The sequence below is a fragment of the Phodopus roborovskii genome, unplaced genomic scaffold (genome assembly GCF_943737965.1).
Source record: "Phodopus roborovskii unplaced genomic scaffold, PHOROB, whole genome shotgun sequence".
NCBI lineage: Eukaryota > Metazoa > Chordata > Mammalia > Rodentia > Cricetidae > Phodopus > Phodopus roborovskii.
The window spans coordinates 10,808,846-10,826,947 of record NW_026126407.1 but is presented as its reverse complement, the minus strand read 5'-3'; the positions used below and the strand labels follow the sequence as shown (position 1 = coordinate 10,826,947).

Genomic DNA, 18,102 nt, shown 5'->3' with positions numbered 1-18,102 from the left:
GGTGGTAAACAGGCTGTGCTGGGGAATGGAACCTGGCAGGGATAGCAGCTTCCTCAGCAGTCAAGGATGCAGAAGGCCTGTGTCTGGAGTGTTCAGCGGTACACTGGGCAGGAGCGTAGACTTGGGGAACAGACCCTAAAAAGAGGCTTGCACGTGTGGGATGGTACTCTGATATGGAGGAGGCCCAGGGAAACCAGAATGTAAAGCAGAGCTCAAGTCAGATGGGACTGTCAGCTGGGAGGTCTCTGGGAAAACAATGGCATGGCCCTCCAGTAGTGTGGATGGGAGGCTGCAAGAAGCCTGAAGAGGGCTGGTGCAGGGGGTGTGGGCCCCAGCATCAACTATACAGAAGGGTCTTTTATTGGACTGGCAGCATGTGGCATAGAAGAGTATGGAGGGAACAAGTTCAGTGTACTGCCCAGAGGTACATGCTTGGGTAGGGCAGGGGTGATGTAAGAAAGACACAATCGGGTGCTGTGGATGCAGGCAGTGGGTTGCATCTCCAGCATGAAGCAGCATAATGATGTTTAAGGTCAGTTTTACACTGAGATAGCCAGAGGCCTAGAAACTGCTGGGTGGTTTTGGTCTGGGAAGCTGGGGGCAGGGACAGGTGTAGGAGTAAGTGATCCTGGCCTTAGGTGAGTAGGCCCAAGGAAGGGACGTGGCTAGGGAAGATGAAGAGTGTGCTGCTGCAAGAAACATGTTTTCATTGTTTATAGACAGGGCCATGCCATGTACCCCAGTCTGTCCTGGAACTTGTAACCCTTTTGCCTCTGCTTCTAGAGTGCTGGGATTAAAGGCATGTGCCACCACTGCCAGGCCCATGGCTCAACTCTTGATTTTATAATGGAAAATGACTCTTGGCTTTTTTTTTTTAATCCTGTTTTACATGCATTGGTGTTTTGCCTGCATGTATATCTGTGTGAGGATTTCAGATCTTGGGGTTACAGACAACTAGCTATGAGCAGCCATGTGGGTGCTGGGAATTGAACCCTGGTCCTCTGGTAGAGCGGTCAGTGCTCTTAACCACTGAGCCATTTCTCCAGACACTTGGTTTTTAAATTATTAAAGGTAATTTTAAAAGATGGGGTGTACCAGTCTCCTGGCCTAGCCCCTTCTCTTACTCTCTGGAAGTTGCAAGGTAGATTTTGTGGTAAGAAGTGATGAGACTTGGGGAATAGAAAGGGCACAAAGAATGGTGTGGTGGTGTAGGTGAAATCCAAGGCTTTTAGTCAGCGAGTCTGCAGTGCTGAGGTACCCACAAAGAGACAGGCTTCAGGAAGGGTTAGCGCCTGGAGGGTGGGGTAGGTGGTCAGGATACTTTTGTAGCCTGGTTGTGAGAAGATGCTTGTGTGAGAGTTGGGAACCAGAGATGCTCCTCAGGGCAGGATGGAGGGCGGACAGCTCCCATACAGTGAGAGCAGGATGAGCAGCGGGCAGTACCAAAACCAGAGAGATATCTTCTCCTGCTCCTCCGTTCCCTTCTTCTCTGTGGCCACTCTCATTGGATATTATGACCCTTCAGCCCTGACCACCTCTCCCTCTTTACCCACAGACTCCCCACCTGGTAAATCTGAATGAGGACCCCTTGATGTCTGAGTGTCTTCTTTACCACATCAAAGATGGTGTCACGAGGTAAATACACTTAGTAGTCTTCGGGGTGGCCTCCCCTTTCAGAAGGGTGTGACTGCAGGACGGACATATTGGTTATTGTGACTCTCTTTGTCTGGTGGCCCCTGGAGATACTCTGCGCCTGTGGACAGCTGCCTCTGTTTGCTCTTTCAGCTTTCTTTTCAAAGATTTTATTTTTATTTATGTGTGTGTGTCTGTGTCAGTGAATGCCACACGTGTGCAGGTGTGCTCACAGAGACCAAAAGAGGGTGTTGGCTCTCCTGGAGCTGGAGTTTCCAGTGGTTGTGAGCTGCCTGACATGGGTACTGGGAACCAAACTTAGGTCCTCTGTAAGGGCAGTACAGGTTCTTTCTTAACTACTGAGCCATCTCTCCACTCCACTCCCCCTTCTGTGGCCCAGGCTAACCTCAATTTAGAAATCCTCATGTCTCAAACTCCCAGATACTGAGATCATAGGTGTGCACATCTAACTACTTTCCCATCTTGACAAGCTGTCGAGGCCCCCTGATCAGCAACCAGTCTTCATTTGGTGAAGGGCTGGTGCTTCTTGGCACCATCGTGGGGATGGCTCCTGTGGGAATGTTTACTGGAGCAGAAGAACTGTTGGGAAACAATGGATACTGCTTCCTTAGCTCCTAACACCATTCCTAACACCATTGCTGAGGCCCTGGGGGGGAGGGAAAAAGAAACCTTGCCTGGCCCCATGCTATTGAGGGCCAGTGCCCACATTGTAGGCTGTAGGGTTGGGCCAGGTGGTCTGAATAGCTGTTGCTAACCAAACCCCAAGGCTCTAAACCTTCTATAGTTAAAGGTATGAGGATGCCCATCCACACCAGGCTGGCACCCCCCTTTGCTGCATAATGTGCGGATGTAGGATATGGTCTTAAAGATCAGGGGTGCCTGGGCTCAAATCCAAGCTTCACTATTGCTTAGCTGCATGATCTTGGCAAGTTCCCCTCCCTGAACCCCAGCTTCCTTGTGTATGAAATGAGAATGACACTTGACTCATGGAGTTGGATGAGCTGGCAGTGCTCAGGAGGCACTTGGCAAAAATACTGAGCATGCTTAGAAAATGTTTGCCCTTGCTGCCCCAGGGTTGGCCAGGTGGATGTGGACATCAAGTTGACTGGACAGTTCATCCGGGAGCAACACTGTCTCTTCCGCAGCATCCCGCAGCCTGATGGAGAAGGTAATGGCTGGGACGGGAGAGTGGAGTGGCTATCGTAGAGAGGGGGTCTTGTGTCACACACACGGAGTCCTAAGCCTGGTACTGGGAAGTGAGCCATAAAAGGAGGGGTGCAGCCTCTTCCTCTGAAGCTCTGAGCTCTTGGGTAAGCAGTGTGCGGGTGGAGGGCTGGCTCTGTGCTTGGCTACAGGGCAACTGGAGTCTTGAGACACAGTCACACATTGCTGAACACCAGAGAGGGAGCGGGGTGGTGAGGGAGTAGACATACTGCCTTCCTTGATTTTTTTTCTTTTTCCTTAGAGAGCACAGTGGTTAGTGTGTTTGAAACCTATACGTGTTTCAGTGGGAAATCTGAATTTGTCTCTGATAAATGGGTTGATGCAGCTGGCTATGTTGATAAAGGTTCCTGAGAACTAAAGGACCTAAGTGTCTCTGTGGTTCCAAAGCTTTCGGGAACTTTAGCCCTTATTATAACTGTAAAGCTTTTAAGAATCCCAGGCTCTAGTCAGGCGTGGTGTTACATGCCTTTAATCCCAGCATTTTGGGAAACAGAAGTAGGAGAATCTCTGAGTTCAAGGCCAGCCATATCTACATAGCAAGTCCCAAGAAGGTCAGAGCTAAAAAAAAAAAAAAAAAAAAAAAGATAAAGAAACAACCAAATAAAGAATTTCAGGTTCTGAGGGTGACAGTGTGTTTGCATAGTAACAAAGTGTACGGTTTAGAGGGTTTGTTTTATGCTATTAGAGACTGAACCTGGGGCTTCAGCTGTGCCTGCTGGGCAAAGCCCTGAGCCCTGTGCACTACCAGTGAGTTCTTATCCCCAGTGCATTTTCTGTTTGCTTTGGGTTCTCTGTGCAGGCCAGATTGACCTCAGACTCTTAACCCTATTCCCTCAGACTCCTAAAGACTCCATACCTGGCTCCATAACTGGCTTTCAGCATTTTTTATGTGTAAGTGTGGTGCGTGTGTGTTTGTGTGGGTATGTGTGTGGGAGTGTTCATATGCGAGTGTGGTGTGTTTGTGTTGAAGACAGAGGTTAGCGTTAGCTGACCTCCTTAGTCATTTTTCCACCTTTTTTTGAGATAGGGTCTCTCAGCGAAACTAAAAGCTCACTGATGTAGCTAAACTAGGTGGCCAGTGGACTGCAAAGAGCCACCTTCTGCCCTTCCCCCAGCGCTCTGGTGACATCTCCACAGCCAGCTCTTATGTAGGTGCTAGGGATACAAAAGTCAGGTCTATGCTTGTGTAGGAGGCACTAAGAATAAGGCAACCATGTGCGCTTGCCTGGAGTCACAACTACATGAGGCAAAGGCAGGAGGCTCGCAGGAGCCCAGGAGCTTGGTGCTAACCTAGGAGTGTGTAGAGGCTGTGGTAGAGGAGGAGGAGGAAAAGAAGGCTGTCATGTGGCATACAGCTCAGGTTTAAGACATTTGATTTCAGTTCAGTTCGGGGTCAGCAGATTGACGCAGTTATTCTGGTCTAGTTCATGTCCCCAGTGGTGAACAAGTGCTTCCTGCGTTTGGGGCTGAAAGCTGTTGAATCAGTTCAGATCGGCGAATTATTGCCAAGTTCCTGTTCTGTGGTTATCTTGAGCCATAGGCTTGGGAAGGGAGATCTTAAAGTATGTGAGGCCTTATGGGGCAAGCCCATTTTCCAGGAGTGCATAATGTGGCAGAGGAGGCAACAGACATAACATGTACAAGACTGTTACATAAATCACAATGAAAAACTGGCCAAATGTTTCTGTTCCCTAGAGGTAGGCTGTGAAGGGCTAGTTCATCTGACCAGAAACAGACAGAGAAGACACAGGCATCAGGGCATTCAGTAGTAGTTATTTTCTGACTATTTTTCTCTTTGCATTGTCTCGCTTAGTTCACATGTGCCATAGCACAGGCATGCGGGTTAGGAAATTTGCCCTAGGAAACAGCAGAATTGGATCCCAGCACAGATTTATGGTTTCAGGGGCTGTGCCCTTAGCTGCTGAATTCCTGTGTGTTCAGGAACGGGGAGAAGAGGGCTGTGAATGTAGCTGAGGTAGTAGAGTGCTGTGTATGAAACGATGAGTTTGAGCTTCAGTATTGCACACAGCTGAGGGTGGTGGCAACAACATGGCAGCTCAAAACTGTCTGTAATTCCAGTTCCAGGGGACCTGACACCCATGGTAAAACACCAATGCACATAAAATAAAAATAAATACATTTTAAAAAAATTGTTAGAATTGCCAGGCAGTGGTAGTGTACACCTTTAATCCCAGCATTCAGGGGGCAGAGGCAGGTGGAACTTTTGGGTTCAAGGCCAGCCTGGTCTACAGAGCAAGTACCAGGACAGCCAGGGCTACACAGAGAAACTGTCTTGAGCCACCCACTCTCCAAAAAAGAATTGTTGGAATCATATTGTTTAAATATTGTTATGTAAATGTAACATGTTTACATTTACATGCTTGTGTGTGTGTGTGTGTGTGTGTGTGTGTGTGTGTTCTCTCCTTTTACCATGTGGTCTGGGAGGACTGAACTTGTGTTGTCAAGCGTGGCAGCAAATGCCTGTACCTGGTGAGTCATCTCACTGGCTTTAGATTATCCTATTCACCATCTGCCTTACCAGCCAGGTTAAGGACTATGAGAGCATGGATTTGGGGTTTTTATCTTTTTTACCTGACATATAGTAGGAACACAATGTTTGGGAACTTAAGGGTTTGTTTTGGAGCTTGGTAGGAAATAAGTTAAAGTAAGATAGGCTGCCCCCAACCCCAGACACGCAGTGATGCCCTTAGGTGTGTGTCTCCCTCTGGCCATTGACATCTAAGTGACCCGTCGTGCATCAGCTGGGAATTTCCACCCTCACTGGAACCTTACCTGTCCTCTGTCCTGAAGCTTTGTGCTACCCCAGTCCTCCCTCTGCATCAGTGGTAGACCAGTAGCCTGTTTCTCTGTCTGATGCTATAATTCGTCCTAGTTTTCATGTTTCTCAATTAATTTTAGTGTAAATAATAAAAAGACAGTTTGGGCTGAGAACCAGACTTGGTGGTATACACCTTTAATCACTGGGAGGCAGAGGGATCTCTGTGAGTTTGAGGTCAGCCTGCACTACATAGTGAGTTCCAGGACAGCCAGGGCTACCCTATGAGACTCTGTCTTAAAAAATAAAGTTCGGCTGAGGATATAGCTCAGTGGTAGAGCTCTAAATTCATACACACACACACACACACACACACAGTCAATAAATGGTTAAAGTCTTAAGCATGGTGGCACACAGCTTTAATTCTAGCACTTGGGGGCTAGAGGCAGGTGGATCTCTGAGTTTGAGGCCACTCTGGACTACAATGCAAGTTCCAGGACAGCCAGGGCTGTTACACAGAGAGACCTTGTCTCAAAAAAAAAAAAAAAAATAAATAAATAAGTCATGTTTGCATATTATGATTGTTATATTTTCAACTGCTCTGTGAATAAAGACTTCATTATCCCAATCTGTAGAAAATCCTCAAAGTTAGATAATTTGCTGAATGTCTCTGTCTTGACAGTCACAGACATCAGCTCTTGGGGACTTGTGGATCTTCCAGTGAAAATAGATACCACTTTTTTGTTTGTTGAGTCAGTTTCTCTGTGTAGTCCTGGTTCTTAGAACTCTCTCTATAGGCCAGGCTGGCCTCAAACTCAGAGATTGGCCTATGTCTGCTTCCTGAGTACTGGAATTAAAGGTGAGTGCCACCACTGCCTGGCTTGTTTTTGTATTTTTGAGGCAGGGTCTTACTATGTAGCCCAGGTTGAGCTCAAACTCATTAAGTAGTTCAGGCTAGCTAATCTCAAACTTTGAGCAGTCCTTCAGCCTCAGCCTCCTAAGTAATGGGGACTCAGATGTATGGCACCATGTTTGGCTAGAATTGGGTAGACTTTATTCTACCCTGTATTGGCTGTGACTTGAGAAGGCTGACTAGATGGCAGCCATTTGTAAGCTGCATCAGGCAGAGTGCCTCCTGGAGGCTTCCATCCTGACTAAGGAAAACGTTAATGAAGCAAGTAGGAATGGACACATGGGAGGCAGTGATGGGGTCTCTGACCTGTCTATTGCCGTTAAAGAAGTCTTCTGAGAATGACGGTTTCTAAACTGTGGTTAGGGAGCGTGGTGGTGGTCAGTAGGAATCGCTGCAGAGGCTTCTGGGAGTCATAGTAGGGTCTCTAACCCTCCTTCTGCTCTTCTTTTCCTGTGCTGCCTGCCACCAGAGGGGCTGTGGCACCCCTGCAGGTACGGGGGTGGAACTGGTGGTGCATGTGTGCTTTGGGGGTGAGGCGAGCTGGGGATCTGGCCATAATACAGCTTTCTGAGAATCTAATCTTCCCCATTCCTTTCCGCTCCACTCAGTGATGGTCACATTGGAGCCTTGTGAAGGAGCTGAGACATATGTCAATGGGAAGCTTGTGACGGAGCCGCTGGTGCTGAAGTCAGGTAGAAGACGCGTCGCAGAGGCTGGGGACATAGCTCAGAGGTAGAGCGCTTGCCTAGCATGCGCAAGGCCCTGGGTTTCGTTCCCAGTACCACACACACACACACACACACACAGCTCAGAGGTAGAGCACTTGCCTATGCCTAGCATGCGCAAGGCCCTGGGTTTCGTTCCCAGTACCACACACACACACACACACTCTGTTGGAGAGTACAGGTCTGCGCATGGCCTTCCTAGAAAGTGCTAGGGCAGGGTTTTCTGGGCACATAGGACCTTGGGATAGATGGGAAAAGCACAGCCATAGGAAGGAGCTGCAGGACCGACCAAGGGAGTTGTCTTGGTTCTCTTGCTTCCCTGAAGACATGGGGTCAGCAATGGTGTGTTGACTCTGACTGCTTCCACCTTTGGGGATAGTAGGAGACAGGGTGTGAGGCTTCTTAGAATCAAGGGGAAAATCTGTGTTTGGTTGGACCTGGGGATGGTTTGCTGCTGTGGGTGAGCAAGTCTATTCACCCCTCTTCCCATCTCCAGGAAACAGGATTGTAATGGGCAAGAACCATGTTTTCCGCTTCAATCACCCGGAGCAAGCAAGGCTTGAACGAGAACGAGGGGTGCCCCCACCCCCAGGACCTCCCTCTGAGCCTGTGGACTGGAACTTTGCTCAGAAAGAGCTGCTGGAGCAGCAAGGCATAGATATCAAGCTGGAGATGGAGAAGAGGTAAAGGGGGTCCCCCACGGGTCTCTCTAAGCCATGGGACCCCAGCATCCTGCTGTTGGTGATACTCACCGAGGTAGCCCCAGAGACCCTCACAGCTTCTCCTTCCCTGTCTGATCCCAGGCTGCAGGACCTGGAGAATCAATATCGGAAAGAAAAGGAAGAGGCTGACCTTCTGCTGGAGCAGCAGCGGCTGGTGAGGGGCACAGCAGGGCGGGCAGAGCCTGGAGAGGGACCAGCGAGACTGGCATCTTCTCAGCCTCCTAGCTTTGCTCTCACTATCGTAGGTAGCCTCTAGGAGGAAAAGTTAGGAGAGAAATGAGAACTAGAAGAAAGCATTGCCGTACACAGGGGACTAACATTCCAGTTGACAAAGCTCCCTAGACTCCAGTGACCCTGGGCCCCTTCAGATTACTTCCAAGTGCCACCATTTATGTAAGATTGTTCCTTAAGTGAACTTTAAAGTCTTTAACCTCATCATAGGAGTGATACATAGTTATTTGCTGCACAATGACAGTACCGTCAATGACAGACCCTATCTACTGGGTGGTCCCATGAGATCATATCAGCAAATAACATGTAGCTGCCTTGATTTGTGTCCATGCAGTCTGTGATGCTCACACAACGATAAGATCACTTTAGGACACATTTCTCAGAACACTCTGTATTTAAGTGGCACATGACCATATATGCACAAAGCCCCAGACTCCATTAACTGCTGCTATTACTCAAACTTGCCAGCTGCTGTTGTAAGTGGTTAATCCATCAGACATAGCTTTGCTGTCCAGACCAATCCCTGCAAGGGGCACTAAGAGGTAGAAAGGGTCTTGAGTCCAGGTATTCTAATGGGGTATCTCCCATGCCTTTAGTACAAGGGTGGTCTCTAAGGTGTCCTTAGCCCTCTTCCTCTCTTCTCTCTGGCCCACCCCAGTATGCGGACTCTGACAGTGGGGAAGACTCTGACAAGCGCTCTTGTGAAGAGAGCTGGCGACTGATTTCCTCCTTGCGGGAGCAGCTGCCTCCTACCACAGTCCAGACCATTGTGAAGCGCTGTGGGCTGCCCAGCAGTGGCAAGCGCAGGGCCCCTCGCAGAGTTTATCAGATTCCTCAGAGGCGGCGGCTGCAGGGCAAAGACCCTCGATGGGCCACCATGGCTGACCTGAAGATGCAAGCAGTCAAAGAGATATGCTACGAGGTGGCCCTGGCTGACTTCCGCCATGGACGAGCAGAAATTGAGGCCCTGGCTGCTCTCAAGATGAGGGAGCTGTGTCGTACCTATGGCAAGCCTGAGGGCCCTGGTGATGCCTGGAGAGCTGTGGCCAGGGATGTCTGGGATACTGTGGGTGAAGAGGAAGGAGGTGGAGGTGGTGGCGGTGGCGGTGAGGAAGGAGCCCGGGGGGCAGAGGTGGAAGACCTCCGGGCTCACATCGACAAGCTGACAGGAATTCTGCAGGAAGTGAAGCTGCAGAACAGCAGCAAGGACCGGGAGCTGCAGGCCCTGCGGGACAGGATGCTCCGTATGGAGAGGGTCATCCCACTGACCCAGGTAGGAAAGCCTGCTGGCCACTCCTTCCTTCCCCTCCTTCAGCTCTTGCTTGCCTTTTAGGATTCGGCAGCTTCCATCTCACATGCCAACTTCCTTTTCTGTCTTTGAGAAGGCTTCCTGAAGTTCAGTAGGCTTTGTTTTCTGATAAGAGTTTATGAATCACATGCTTCACAATCTCCAGAATGATACTAGAAATAGATTCTATATGAACTGGAGAGAAGACTCAGCCATTAAGCTGCTCACTTGGAGGACCAGAGTTCAGGTCCCAGCACCTACATGGCAGGCAGCTCATAGTTGTTTGGAACTCCAGGGCTCTTTTCTGGTCTGTAGGTACTATACACTTGGTGCAACATTCACACAGGCAAATAAATAAATGACGCAGATTCTACAGGCCTCCATTGCTAAGTGCTTGTCTCCTAAACATGAGGATCTGAGTTTGATCCCCAGGACCCACATAAACAAGTTGGGTACGTAGCTGGGTAGTGATGGCACGTACTCTTAATCCCAACAGTTGAAAGGCAGAAGTAGGTGGATGTCTGTGAGTTTGGGGCCAGCCTGATCTACAGAGTCAGTTCCAGGACAGCCAGAGCTACACAGAGTTCTCAAAAAAAAAAAAAAAAAAAAAAACGAAGTTGGGTATAGTGCTGCACACTTACAATCCTGCCGCTGGAGTGGACATGGATCCCTGGGGCTTGTTGGCCATCTGCCTAGTCTGCTTTGAGAGTTCTAGGACGGTAAGGGAGCCTTCTCTAAAAACAAGGTAGATGCACCTGAGGAGGATACCGAGGTTGTCTTCTGGTCCACACACACTTGCATCTACACTCATACATGCACACATATGCATACACCTGCACAAATGCACAAATGGTACAGATTCTGATTATGTATTCTTGGCACATGCCTATAATCCCAGCACTCAGGAGACAGACATAAGAGGATCAGTGGTTCAAGGCCAGCCTGAGTTACCACTCAAATATCAAACAAAAGGACCGATTGTGACGTCCACCAACCCTGAATACCTAAATTGTATTTTGGTGATCTGTAGCTAAGAAGCTCCCATGATGTTTCTGAATTACAGTGACCTTTGAGAGCCACTAATGGAGGGTACACAGTAGCTACTGGAAGCCTGTTCTTATGTGTGCATATAACTGGCCCCCCGCTGACTGCTCCTGTAGAGACTGAAGGGCGATACTGTCATCTCTCCCTCCTTTCATGCATTCATTGGACATTGGAGTGTTTGCCATATGCCTGGTAATATGGTAGACACTGAGGTTATGTCACAAGCATGTTCTGTTTCGTTCCAGGTGCCTTCTAAGGGACACCACACATGATTGTAGCTATGACTTGAGGTTACCAAAGACTTCCTCCCTAGTGTGGCTTCTAGGCCTGTCCCCTCACCTACGTCATTCCAGCCCCTCCAGCTTGTTGGGCGTGCTCATATCTTAAGGCCTTTACACCTGCTTGTCCACTTGCCTCGCTGGTTTCCCTTCAGCAGTCATACAGCTTGCCTCTTACTTCCTACAGGCCTATGACTGAAAGTACTGACTTCTCAGTGAATTCACAGTGTCCTTCCTTATTCTGTTCTCCATCTGAAGTGGAGCTCAGCTAGTTTTTCCAGCACTTGGTAGCAGGTGCTATTATTACTGGTGTCTTTACAGAGGTGGGGCTGCTGAAGAGAGGGGTTACTAGCAAAGAGACCACACAGCTAAGAGGTTGCAGACAGGATTGAGTTCATCCATTTAGTGGGTAGGCCATTGTCCTAGCTTCATTGTCTCCAAACTGTACTCTAGACCCCATCCAGTCACTCTAGGTTCTTCTAATGTCCTTCTTGAACCCATATGTCCTCGGGACTCAGTGCTCTCTTCTCTTTTCTCTTACATCTTCTCCCAGGATCTTGAGGATGATAACGAAGAATCAAGTATGGTCACCTGGGGCCCACCAGAAGGGTCAGAGGCAGTAGAGGAGGCAGTGCCCAATGACCACTCACCAGCTGTCAGGCCCACCTCACCACCCCTGTCCAGCTGGGAACGGGTGTCCAGGCTGATGGAAGAGGATCCTGCCTTCCGTCGTGGCCGCCTTCGCTGGCTCAAGCAGGAGCAGCTGCGGCTGCAGGGACTGCAGGGCTCTGGGGGCCGGGGTGGGGGACTGCGCAGGCCTCCAGCCCGCTTTGTGCCCCCCCACGACTGCAAGCTGCGCTTCCCCTTCAAGAGCAACCCTCAGCATAGGGAGTCCTGGCCGGGAGTAGGGAGTGGAGAGGTCCCAGCTCCCCAACCCCCTGAAGAAGTTACTGCACCCCCAGCCCCTCCTGCCCGTAGGCCTCCAAGTCCCCGAAGGCCCCACCGTCCTCGCAGGAATTCCCTAGATGGAGGGAGCCGATCTCGGGGAGGGGGTTCTACACAGCCAGAACCCCAGCACTTCCAGTCCAAAAAGCACAACTATTACCCCCAGCAGCCCCAACCTTACCCAGCCCAGCGGCCAGGGCCCCGCTACCCACCATATACTACCCCTCCACGAATGAGACGGCAGCGCTCAGCCCCTGACCTCAAAGAGAGTGGCGCAGCCGTGTGAGTCCCACGTGCTGGGCAGACAGGGCCTAGTGGGGCTCTCACTAGGAGGAAGGTGCCCAAGATGCTGCTTCCCCAAGAAGCCCTAGGACAGGGAGGCCAGAAAGCAGAGAGCAAGAGAGAGATGGTCCGAGTAGGTGATAGAAGATGCAGAGTAACTGAGCTGGAGGCTGAGGGAAGGAAGAGGATGTGGAGTTGGCCAAGAGCAAACCAAAGTAAAGGAAGAGCCATAGGAAGTCACCTTGGGGCCACCCGTTGCAAGCGGGGTGGAGGTCCCCACAAACGCTGCTATGGGTGGGTGGGTGGGTGGGTGGGCTTGGGTTTGCATAGCCAGTGTTTGACTTTCTTTTTGAGTGGTTGCAAAGGGGAGAGAACTAAGAGTGAGGTGGGTTCTCCTCCCCAGCTCTTGTCTGTCCGTCTGTCTGTCTGTCTGTGGTGGGTTTCTGTTTCCAGGGAGGTGTGGTGGGATCCTAAGTCATTCCCTTCCCCTCCAGGCCTCCTCCTATATTTAGGGGACCTGTCTGGTTTGGCTGGAGTCCCATGAGAATGTGGGACCTCGTAATGAGGGATAGCAAACAGGAAGCTTGTGGCTGGTTGGGTTTTAGTAGAGGTACAGGTTGTATGAGTAAAATGAATCATTTTACTAAGTGTGTCGTCTCACGTCATTTCTATGTCTGTGTTTCCATGCTGTCACCATCCTGAGCACACAGAAGACTGCCACCCTGTTTTCATGAGTTCAAACCTGTTCCCTCTCTTCAGGGTACATAGCTTGTTTTTAAATTTTCGTTTACTCAAGTGGTATGCTTTATGTGTCCGTGACAAGGAGGGATAGATGTGAGGGGAGATGGGGTTCTCTCGCCTGTCTGTGCCTAGGTGGAGGATTTGGGATTCTACCTCATTGACTCACTGCTGGCTTGAAAGGTCACCTAAGTGTTCCTTTTCTCTGGGTGGTGAATGTTGATACGGTTTCCTGCACCTACTGTGTATTTGCATTGTGCTTGTGTTACCTGTCTTTCTGCAGGTCACATTCACCCTCCTGGATAGCAGTATAAGTCTCAAACATGGTTTGTGGTGCACACTTTTAACCCCTGCAGAAGTAGGCACATCTCTTGAGTTTGAGGCCAACCTGGTCTACAGCGTGAGTTCCAGGACAGCCAGGGCTACACAGAGAAACCCTGTCTCACAACAATGAATCACTTTCTAGCTAGATGTCTGTTTTGTTGTAGCATTTGGATGCTGAGGAAGAGAATTGCCACAGCCTAGACTACACAAGACCCTGTTTAAATTATCACCCACTCCCCAAAAAACAAACAAAAAACCCAACAACAACAAAAAACCCGACCCTGAACTGTTAAAAGTTAAAATAATTTAAATTATGTGTATGAGTGCAGTGCCTGTGAGGGACAGAACAGTGCATCAGGTTGGTGGAACTGGACTTGGAGGCAGTTGGGAGCCATCTGGTACTGTGCTGGGCATTGAACAAAAGGATTTCTCTGTAGCTTTGTAGACCAGGCTGGCCTCAAACTCACAGAGATCTGCCTGCCTCTGCCCCCTGAGTGCACACTGACCACATGAGCTATCTGTCTAGTCCTGATTTAAAATAATAATAATTCAGAAAATAAACTGTCTTAGACTCTGGCTTGAGCAGCAAACAGCCATGCCATATGATAAGCTTGTGGGTTAAATTTTGTCGAGCACAACCCCAAGCTTGCTAAATTCTGGAGACTCTGTTTTTATCTTGTTACTTGAATTTGAGCTGATTCCCTACTGCTTCCTGAGGTCAGATCTGTCCAAGTAGCGGGATTGCTGTTCCTCCAGGCTGACCCAGGGCTCCCAACAGGTAAGATAAGGTTTGCAGTTGCTTTCTGTACTCTGCTGCCGGGGCTACCTTGACTCTGACACCTCTGACTGCTTGGTTTCCAGAAACCTGTTGACTGTGATTTAAGACCTAGAGTGTAATGGATAGTTTGGTTGCTGTGTTTACTTCAGTGGTTTATGATGTGGTTGGGGAAAGTAATGTGAGCAAGAAAATGATAGCCTACAAAGGCCCCTGCAGTCAGACAGAGCAAGCTGTGTAGTGCAATGTAGGACTCAAGATGGGAAAGGATGCCAGTGGCAGCTACAACTAGATGGCTTTTTTCTAAGGACTCCACTAAGTAAATAGGTATTGCCTGTTTGTTTTTGTTTTGTTTTTTTTTTTAATCCACTTCAGTTTTCCCCATCTGTCTTTAATAATGTGAATGGACAAGATTTTGTTCATGAGTCATGTACATGTGTCAACTTGTGTGTGAATCCTGTTTAGTCCTTAACTCTATTCCCATTTTCAGATGGGAAGATGGGTTTGATTGGGATGAACTATCCAAATGCATAGTTCTTCAGTGGTGAAGTTAGTGGTCTAACCTAGGCCAACCCGACTGAAGCCTGGACTCTGTGGATTCTGTGCTATTTCACTGCTCTGGAATCACAGGGCATTGCCCGAGCAGTCTGCCCGTTTTCTGGCTCTCATAATTGGCACTGCAACAGTGTCACCCATGGTTTCCTTGGTAATTCAGCCTGCTTTTCTTCCTTTCCCTCTTCAGAGGGCTCTTTTGGTTAGTTGCACATTCAGATTCTTCTGTCACCTGAGCTTTTTGTGTTGTGAATAGGTTTAGAAATCTTTGGCCTCCCCCCACCACACACACACACACACACACACACACACACACACACACTTTATATTTTTTTCTACAATGATTTATGTTCTTTTCCTTTAAAAGAACAAGTGGATGTGTTTGTTTTTTAAAGTAGGAGACATCTATGTAGTCCAGATTGGCCTCAAACTTGTGGTCTTCCTGCCCCAACCTCTCAAATCTGGGTTCACTACCATTTCCAGCATTTTCTTTTTAAAAAAAGATTTATTAATTATGTATACACTGTTCTGCCTGCACATCAGAAGAGGACAACAGATCTCAGTATAGATGGTTACCAGCCACCATGTTGTTGCTGGGAATTGAACTCAGGACCTCTGAAAGAACAGTCAGTGCTCTTAACCTCTGAACTATCTCTCCAGCCCCCCTTTGAGACAGAACCTCTGTATAACCCTAGCTGACCTGGGATTTGTTATGTAAACGAAGCTAGTCTCCAAATTTCCTGTCTTCTGAACTCTGAGATTATAGGCATGTGTCATCACTCCTGGATGCTTTGCCCCTTATTTTAGTTTGTAGTGGGACAGGGTCTCTGCATCCCTGGTACTGGCCTGGAACTCTTTATGTGTGCCAGGCTGGCCTTGAACTCATAAAAGTCCACAGGCATCTGTCTCCCAAGTTCTGGGATTAAAGGTGTGAACAACCATGCCCAAACTGCTTTTATTTATTTTTGTTACATTAAAACTATTTTGTGTGCATGAGTGCATGCAAGTAAAAACTAGAAGGCTTTTCTTCCAAGATGAGGAGCCTAGGATGGAATTCATGTCATTGGGCTTGGGAGGCAGGCACCTTTACCTGCTGAGCCATTTCACTGGCCCCTGCTTGGCCCCTCTGAAGAGTTAATGTCACCAGCTACCTGATACTGTTTTGCTTTGGGATTGTGGGTGTATTCTTACCACCCCAAGAGTCCCACCCCACCTGATCAATTGCATCAGCAGCATCACCTTATTTCTTCACACAGAATCGGTGGAAACCTGAGTCTGTGGAGTCTTCTTCATATGTCCATAAAACTGTAGGGAGCCCTACCCAAGGCAGATGGTTTTCCTCTTTAAACTAGTATGACTCATTAGCACAGGTTTGGTACTCTAGGCATTCTGCTGTCTCTTTAATAACTCTGGCTTGACACAGGGGCTACACAGCTGTACACATTCAGGAGGCTGACCCAGGACAACTGTTGAAAACTGAGGCCATGCTGGGTTAGCCCAGGTAGCACAGTGAGACTGTCTGAAAACCAAAGAGCCCAGTGGTGGCACACACCTTTAATCTCAACACTTGGGAGGCAGAGGCATGCTGATCTCTGAGTTCAAGGCCATCCTGGTATTCTGAACCAGTTCCAGAACAGCCAGGGTTACACAGCGAAAAACCCCGTCTTGAAAACAACAAAACCAAGAAGACACTCTGTTAAAGGTGGCTTGGCCTTTGCTTCTCCAGGTCGAAAGCCCAGCAGTCTCTGCCTTAGCACCCTCGCCCCCATTGTCTGCACCCCCTGTCATTCTTTTTCTGATTGCTTGTTATTGGGACAGGGTTCCATTATGTAGCCCTGGCTGAACTAGTCCTTGCTATGTTGACCAGCTGTGCCTTGAACTCACAAAGGTCTGCCTACCTCCCCACACTGGGATTAAAGATGTATGCCACCAGCCCACGATCCACTTGAAAGGCAAAAGGAGGCTGTGTCGTCATCTAGTCTGGAGTGTCTCAGGAAGTGTCTGGGCACCAAATGCGAGCTTCAGACATGAATTCTCTCGGCCCTAAGCAATGTCATGCACATGGGAGCTGACACTAGCTGCAGTGTTCATGATGGCCTGCTCAGGACTTACACCTCAACTCTAGTTCTCTCTGTCCTTTTCCTCCCGGAAAGGACTGTTTTCAGACACTGAAAAGTCTTGCGGTGACAAGTGGTAACTCAGGCTGTAGCTGCCCTCACACATGGGGGCTGGACTGAGACAGTCTCACAGCAGCAAGCGGTTTTAGGAAGTGACCCTAGGGGTCACTACAGTGAGCCTCCTGTAAACCCTCACTGCCTCCCCCCTCCCCCGCTCTCTTTTCCTTTTTGGTAAATGACCACTAGAAATGCTCTGGATTCTTGCAAAGATGAAGAGAAGTGGCTCTCCTTCCCTGGAGTCCAGGCCCTATCCCTGTAGGTGAGAAATTTGCATGTTTAAGGAACTGTAGAGTTCACAGGCCTGGGCTCCTGCCTCACTAATGAGCCCTGGGTGCATGTGTGGGCCTCAGTTTTCTCCTTCTCGGTCTAAAGGTTCTAATAATTCAATGGAGCTGTGGCGGAAATAAAGTCCGGGAAAAGAAGGAAGGTGTTATAAAACAAGGATTCCTAAAGCGAAGCCAAAGCCTCCGACCCTTATCAAACAAGCATTCCGTAACCCTTCCTCCCCAGGCTCGCTTGTCGCCTGTTTTCCGCTAGGGGGCGAAAAGGCGCAGGTTGCCTGTAATGCCGCCTGTGCTTGCGCGTTCACATCGCGAGCGTACCTCCTGGTCGTGCGCGATAGTGACAACTACCCGTCCTCCCCGCCCCACGCCCCTCATCCCGTCCCGAGGACGAAAAGTACATATGCAGAAGGTCAGGCTTCTTGTTGGGTTGTAACTAGTTCTGGGGGGGGGGGAGGAACTTGCCCAAGTTCTTCCTCCATGACTATCCTTGTTATTTCGAAGGAAAAACCTGACTCCCTTAGAAGTTACAATTTTGTCCCTTTAATGGATGCTCTTGAGCACCCAAGAAGTGGAAGAGAAGGGATGTTCCCCTGAGCAACTTCTGCTGTGTGGAGTTTACATCAGTCAAACTTAGGGGAAATGCGGCTTCCTTACTAGAAGTTTGGACTGGGTTTTACTTTGTTTGAAATTTAACAAATGAGGTAGAAGGGGACTGGAGAAATAGATGGCTTAGGGTGTTTAGAACCACTTTCTATTCTTAAACAGCGAGTTCAGTTTCAGTAACAGTTCAGTTCAGAGAGTTAAGTTTCCAGCTCCCACATGGGGAAACTCGAAGCACCTTTAACTGCAGCTTCACGGGATCTGGCGCCCTCTTCTGGCTTTCACAGGCATCTGTGACGTGTATTTTCAAGAAAGATTAAAAAGTAGGAGAAACTGAAATAATCCTCCTTCCTTGCCCAGTAGCTATTGCTCGCTCCTGAAAGTGAATCTTAAAATGTCCCTTCAATAAGTATTTATTTAGGTTGGTTTTATTGAGACAGGGTCTTGTGTAATCTGGTCTTGAACTCACTGTGTGTTTGAGGTTGGCCTTAAACTCCTGATTCTTCTGTGTTCATCTCCCAAGTGTTGGAATTGTAGTTTTTCTCCAGAGATTCAGCATACATTGGTGAGT

General features: G+C 48.8%; 1 protein-coding gene across 1 annotated transcript in view; it reads left to right on the top strand.

Annotated features, from left to right (window-relative positions):
* The window catches only part of Kif1c (kinesin family member 1C), a 29,671-nt gene extending 16,947 nt beyond the window's left edge, over nucleotides 1-12,724 (top strand). The window contains exons 17-23 of the mRNA XM_051180120.1: nucleotides 1,556-1,635; nucleotides 2,727-2,821; nucleotides 7,175-7,258; nucleotides 7,788-7,974; nucleotides 8,095-8,167; nucleotides 8,903-9,517; nucleotides 11,408-12,724. Of these exons, the coding sequence (XP_051036077.1) occupies nucleotides 1,556-1,635; nucleotides 2,727-2,821; nucleotides 7,175-7,258; nucleotides 7,788-7,974; nucleotides 8,095-8,167; nucleotides 8,903-9,517; nucleotides 11,408-12,085 (1,812 nt within the window). The 3' untranslated portion in view covers nucleotides 12,086-12,724. The remainder of the gene's footprint in view (nucleotides 1-1,555; nucleotides 1,636-2,726; nucleotides 2,822-7,174; nucleotides 7,259-7,787; nucleotides 7,975-8,094; nucleotides 8,168-8,902; nucleotides 9,518-11,407) is intronic.
* Nucleotides 12,725-18,102: the final 5,378 nt, after the last annotated feature.